This window comes from Hylaeus anthracinus, unplaced genomic scaffold, assembly GCF_026225885.1.
Source record: "Hylaeus anthracinus isolate JK02 unplaced genomic scaffold, UHH_iyHylAnth1.0_haploid 0, whole genome shotgun sequence".
NCBI lineage: Eukaryota > Metazoa > Arthropoda > Insecta > Hymenoptera > Colletidae > Hylaeus > Hylaeus anthracinus.
The window spans coordinates 350,146-356,859 of record NW_026533254.1 but is presented as its reverse complement, the minus strand read 5'-3'; the positions used below and the strand labels follow the sequence as shown (position 1 = coordinate 356,859).

The 6,714-nt window shown below is 37.8% G+C and overlaps 2 protein-coding genes across 2 annotated transcripts in view; both read right to left on the bottom strand.

The window, feature by feature from the left end:
* LOC128896300 (putative mediator of RNA polymerase II transcription subunit 26) overlaps window positions 1-5,477 on the bottom strand; it is a gene marked incomplete at its 5' end in the record, with an annotated part of 21,918 nt that extends 16,441 nt beyond the window's left edge. The window contains 2 exons of the mRNA XM_054159588.1: window positions 5,132-5,178; window positions 5,321-5,477. Of these exons, the coding sequence (XP_054015563.1) occupies window positions 5,132-5,178; window positions 5,321-5,477 (204 nt within the window). The remainder of the gene's footprint in view (window positions 1-5,131; window positions 5,179-5,320) is intronic.
* An 835-nt stretch (window positions 5,478-6,312) lies between these two features.
* The window catches only part of LOC128895467 (ATP-dependent DNA helicase Q5-like), a 154,962-nt gene continuing 154,560 nt past the window's right edge, over window positions 6,313-6,714 (bottom strand). The window contains exon 11 of the transcript XR_008461816.1: window positions 6,313-6,496. The gene's annotated coding sequence lies outside the window, so the exon portion shown is untranslated. The remainder of the gene's footprint in view (window positions 6,497-6,714) is intronic.

The window sequence follows — 6,714 nt, the reverse complement described above, 5'->3', positions numbered from 1 at the left end:
TTGTTTCAAATCACCTCCCGGGGTAACTGATAATCAGTGATCCTCAATCTGTTTTTTCTAAAACTTGAAACTAATATGAACCATTCTGTAACACTATTTTGGTTATTTAATATATTCTTGTATATGCATAATAATAAAAATACTACAGTCTTTTCTATTATGTCTTAAGGGCAAATATATAAGATTTTACATTGCAAGGAAATATAGAAGTACTCAAACGATCTTGCATTCTAAATATTAAATTTTTACATTGTTACATAAATATTTGGTGCGGAGGAGACCGAGCAAAACTCCGAGTTGACTTTAGCGACAGTTGCGGATAAACTATGAAGTTCCGGTACAAGGATAGATAGATCTTTGTCTTTCCAATGATGCTGTGACAAAGAGAGGAAGATACAACAATCGGATGAGAAACAAAGACAGAATGATGTCAAACATTTGTAATTTTCCAAACAGTTATTTACATTTTATGAAGCGAGGAAGCGACCTTTCCGGCTGATTGTTTTTTTAAACCATTCCTTGTAAAATTCCGCTGTGGGCGATACCGCCAGATTTTTGGAAAAAGGCCCACAACAAATTTCTTCTCTTTAAACGTATTTTTAGTACGTTTCAAAAGCGAATTGCAAAATTTGTAACTATCGCCCACAGCGGAATTTTACAAGGAACAGTTTAAACAAAAATCAGCCGGGAAGGTCGCTTCCTCGCCTCATAAAATGTAAATAACTGGAATATTACAAATGTTTGACATCATTTTGTCTTTGTTTCTCCTCCGATTGTTGTATCTCCCTCTCTGTCACAGCATCATTGGAGAGACAAGGATCTATCGATCCTTGTTCCGGAGCTTCCTACTTATTCCGCAACTGTCGCTGAAGTCAACTCGAAATTTTGCTCGGTTTCCTGCGCACTCTTCCGTCAATCGTTTGAACAAGGATAGCGCATCTTCTGCTTTTCTTTACTTCTCTCCTTTCTTGATCGATTGGCGGACTGTGTCGTATCCTTTGAGTATATAGAAATGGAGGAGGAATTGCTTCCTTCTGTATAGACCGAAAGTGTGTCCAAAGTCTGTGCGAGAGAGAAAGGTATAGACTGATATTCATCCTCTCTGCGCATGTGTCAACATCGTACCTGGACTCTTTGTATACAGGGTGTCCTAAAAATGTTGTAACAGCTTGAAAGAGGTGGTTCGGTAGGTGATTTGAAACAACGTTTTCCTTAGCGAAAATGTTCTCCGAGGCTTCGTTGAAGAGATATTAAGCGAAAACCCCGACCAATCAGAGCGTGCGTATACCGTTGGAGTGGCCGCGGTAGCGTATGAGCGCAGCCGCCTAGTGCGTAGCCTACGCACCACTGACATACTCGCGCTCTGATTGGTCGGGGTTTTCCCTTAATATCTCCTCAACGAAGCCTCGGACAACATTTTTGCCGAGGAAAACGTTGTTTCAAATCACCTCCCGAACCACCTCTTTCAAACTGTTACAACATTTTTGGGACACCCTGTGCACATATCTATAGAAACCCTGCACTTCAGTTTTATGAATTGTTGTAATAGATAATATGCGCATATTTTTCTACGATAAACGTTACATTGAGTGTGGATAATGAGCGCATATACAGGGTGTCCCAAAAGTCGTGGAGGAGCCGGAAATGGGGGGTAGCTGAGACGATTCTGAACAACAATTTCCTTTGCAAAAATGTCGGATGAGGCTTCGTTAAGGAGATATTAATGTTATGGACACAATTTCGGTGCTGACAATCCTTCTCCATGTCTATATACTCAAAAGTTAAATCTACTGAATTGAATTGAGTGAATTCAAAGGATAGAAGAAGGAGACAAGTAAAGAAAAAAAGAAGATGATCTATTCTTGTTCAACCGATTGATGGACTGTATTAAATGTAATTGAGAAAAGCATCTTGAGAAGTTAGCGTGAATAGAACCTACACCTTGCCCCCACTCTTGCCGCGTCTCAGCTACGAGCGATTTTGTCGCCGCGCGACAGTCAATTGGGACATAGGGTTACTATCACCATTTTGTAGAGAAAATTCGATAAATATTACGATACTTAATAGGATGATGCATTTGAAAGCTAGATAGTGAATGGATAAGAAAATGTACATCTAAATTATTGGTTACTTGTACAGGGTGATCTAAAGAGGGATCGCAGAGCTACAGAAGTGGCGAAAGTAGACAAGAAATGTCTAATTAACACTTTATTTACCGGGAGCCTATTTATAGGCTTTTTAATTCCAGTATTTAGCTTTGCGAATTTATTTTTACAATACTCAGTTTTTGGAAACAGACTTGGCTTTCAATGTACCTAGTAACAGTATGGAGGAATTATTGCCAGCCTAGATTGGTATATGGTACTGTAGAAGATTCTTTTTTGAATTAAAGACTGTTTCTAAATAGCCCGGTAGATAAAGTGTTAATATGTAGATACAACTAATCATATTTAATATTAAGTCTGGTTTTGCGATCCTCTCTTGGATTCTCCCACATATAACGCACAGATGCAAAGAAAAGCGGTAATCATGATAAACAAAACTTATGTTAAAGGTTGCAAAACAAATAAATCATAACTAAACCTTCATGCATTGTCGTTTTCGGAGTTGGCTTGAACCTCAGATGAGAGTTCAGATAACGTAAAGGCAACGGAGAATACCCTGTGCATGCAGTGGCACAGTTCATTGGCCTGTTACACAGCACACAAATCAAACTATCACTTACATGTTTAATAATTATGATAACTTAATCAAATCAATTTACAAAATAACAGTTAGATTACAACGGGCAATTTCAAATACAAATAACAAAAGAAAGTTACTCGAACAGAATAAGACACACAGGATGAGACCCATCGCAGCTTGAATTGAACACTTTTTGAAGCGCAAAAGGTCAGATTAAAAATTGCCATATGAAAATTAATCGACAAATCGACTAAATCTACAATATTGAAATAAAAATTCAAACTTCAGTAAAATGTTTAATAAAAATATTAAGAAAAGGTATTCAAATAGGTCTGGAATGGGCCTATACAGAGTATCCCAGAATTAGTATAAGAACAAGAAATGGAGGGTAGCTGAGACGATTCTAAACAACAATTTTCTTTGCAAAAATGTGTGATACTTGGTTTTTGAATTATTAACGAAAAAGCTCCGACCAATCACAGCGTCCGAGTAACGCGCCCTCAGCCGCGAGAGCATAGGCTCGAGCCAGGATTGGCTGGCTACGCTAGGCAGTGGTGCCAACCGGGACGCGTTTTCTCGGGCATGCGCGGCGAACATAGTATCAATCAAGTATCAGCGCGACTAAAAAGGGGTGTCTTAATTACCCCTCATAATTTTACAAATATTGGTTTGCCTGGAAAGTCCATGCCGATTTTTGGTAGGTGTTACTGGTCTGAATATATCGGAAAGTTTGAAAATATATAAGACGAATACATCCCTAAAAAGGTGGAAAGGCTGTGGAACAAAATTGTACCTATGTAATTTAATAAATGTATATCAAAATTGAAATGTGTCTTGGAATTTTTCTTAAAAATTGGCACGAACTTTCTGGACAACTTAATATAATCATGATTTAAGGATAAAGATAAGGTAATATATAAAGATAATATAAAAGTATAGAAAATATATGAATAATAAGAACAAATGTATTCATGATTTCGCGGTCATAGCCACAACAATAGCCATAGCACTCCTCTTGTTACCGTGAATACGACACTGTTAACGGTCATTCTAGCCGCGCATGCGCGAAAAAATGGGTCTCGGTTGGCATCACTGACGCTAGGTCGCGGCGCGCAGTGGTCCAGATGGCCAAAAATCTGGCCAAAATTAGAAAGAGTTTTCGGATCTTTGTGAAACTTGGTATTTGGTATGGTTATTTGGGCCGCAAATTACGAATCTGGTATCAGAATTGCAAAATTCAAAATGGCGGATTCAATATGGCCGACACGTATATTAAAAAGTTGTTACATTTTCATGAAACTTGGTATTTTATGGTTATTTGGGCCGCAAGGTACGAATCTGGTATCAGAATTGCAAAATTCAAAATGGCGGATCCAATATGGCCGACGTGTATGTTATAATGTTATTAGATTTTCATGGAACTTGGTATTTAAGAGTTACTTGGGCCGCAAATTACGAATCTAGTATCAGAATTGCAAAATTCAAAATGGCAGATCCAATATGGTCGACATGCATATTAAAAATATTAAATTATTATGAATTTTGTATAAAATAGGATTTCTAGGTTTATAGGGCAACATAGTTAGAATACATTGGCAGAAATAACAATGATAAATTAATGTTAAATTAAAATTAAGGATAATAAGGTTTGTTTTAATGCTGCGTAAACAGTCGTCCTTTCGTTGTAAGCATGGACTTTAAATTTAAATAACATAAAATGGCGCAAATTTGCGCAAGTTTTCTCAATTGGATATCATACTTGACATGTTACTTTATATCAAGAAACTTGGCAGAGCGTGTCACTCGGTGACTATCATCTTTGTTTTCCTTCCGATTCATCGAAAGATAACTAAACTTTATACCATATTGAGAAGGAAATTACAATAGTGAATCCAAAGATATTTTACTTTGTTCTCGTGGAAAGTTTATGTTTATAACATCTACTTTTATGGTAAAATGATTTATACATGAATCTATTGAGGATAAACTTTATGTGACACAATAAACATGCGCCACTTTTCACGATATCAAGGAGCATGAAATTTCGTCAACTTTCAACCTCTGTATATCAATAACCGATTACTATTTTTTTTAATTTTAAACGGCATTTAATGCACTCATATGTATACAACACACGCACAATATTGACAAAAGTGTGTTCGAAACTTGAAAAATTGCATTTTGGCCAGGTTTTCGGCCATCGGGACCACTGTGGATCGCGACGTAGTCAGGTGAGAGCGCGCTACTCGGGCCCTGTGATTGATTGCTGGTTTTTCGTTAATAATTAAGAAATCAGGCACCATCCGACATTTTCGCAAAGAAAATTGTGATTCGGAATCATCTCAGCTACCCCCCATTTTCGGTTCTTAGACCAATTCTGGGACACCTTGTATAATAACATCGATTAACATTCTAGGCTACCAGACTCGTTCGATGATGTACTCACCATTTGAGACTTATATTTACGTTGAATTACTTGTCTAGTTTTAGGATCTGAAATGTAAGAAGGATAATATTAGGAAATGATCCGCTGTAGTACCGTACTTTGTTTACATCATGCAACCGACTCTTTCGAAAACACTCTGAAAAACACTCTAACTCTGTTGTATAGACAAACATAGGGGTTATTACTCACTGAATTCTTCCAATACAAAGATCCCATCCTTCTGAGTAAAGCACTTGCGGATATGATCGAGTCTTACAAAAAACTGCAAATAACACGATCGTTTGGCATTAGTGGGGGTCAAAGAAGACAGGGTCGTGGGATCTACTCGTACATGCACACTTCGTGATTATCCTCTATGGCCTTTTTATGCCCCGGAGAACGTGAACCGTGTGTGCCAACAGAAAAGGCGTGAAATTTTGTTCGATCGTAATGCTCGCATCGATCGTGGGATCAAGCTCTGAGTCTCGGAAGATCTCACGTACTATCGTATCTGTTAATACGCATCACAGTGCACCTTATTTGAAAGCGAGACATGCCCAAAGAAATTACTCTGAAAACCCCATTGTTTGGAAGCGATATTTAATTAATATTTCAATATTTCAATAGCAAACGAATTCAATTTTGGAAAACTTTATGATTTTTCAAAGAACGTTTTGGACGACGCTTAATAATGTTTGCGAGTTTCTGGCGTTTTGGGAATTTCAGAGAGAATTCTTCGCCACTCGTACCAAAGCTCATTGTTCCACAAATTTGATTTCTACTATGATTGATTCATTCTATTGAATGAATTGCCATATTTTTTTTTTTTACGACACAATGAAGGTTGGTATTCGTCTCGTTTCAGCTCCTTGGTTTCAGTTTTACACATATCGAGAGAAAAGCTGACGGTGCGATACCATAGAGATGTTATCGATAGAACGTGGGAGACATAGGCTTGCCTGTAAGTGGCAATATTAAAAAAGGGGTCCCATGGAAATGACCGACACAGATTTCATCGGCAGTAACTTTGATAAAAACCGATATTAATCGACACCATGATCTCGATATACAGGGTGTTCCAAAAATGTCGTAACTCCTTGAAATAAGTGTTTCGAGAGGTGATTTGAAACAACTTTTTTCTTAGCAAAAATGTTGTCCGAGGCTTCGTTAAGGAGATATTAATAAAAAACGTTGACTAATCAAAGCGCGAGAATGCCGGTGGAGCGCCCGCAGTAGGCGTAGGCTTCGCTCATACGCTACCTCGGACACTCCACCGGCATACTCGCGCTCTGATTGGTCAGTGTTTTCCGTTAATATCTCCTCAACGAAGCCTCGGGCAACATTTTCGCTAAGGAAAAAGTTGTTTTAAATCACCTCCCGAATCACCTCTTTCAAGCTGTTACAACATTTTTGGGACACCCCGTATACGTACATACATATACAGGGTAGTCCACACAATTGTTTCAAGTCATAACTCTGTTATTATTGTATTTACGAAAAAATGCCAAAGGAGAAAGATAAATGGTTCGAAGAGCACTACATCTGTAGGCCTTCAAATTTTTTTTTTATATGCAACAGTGCATATGCAATTAACAATTGCATCA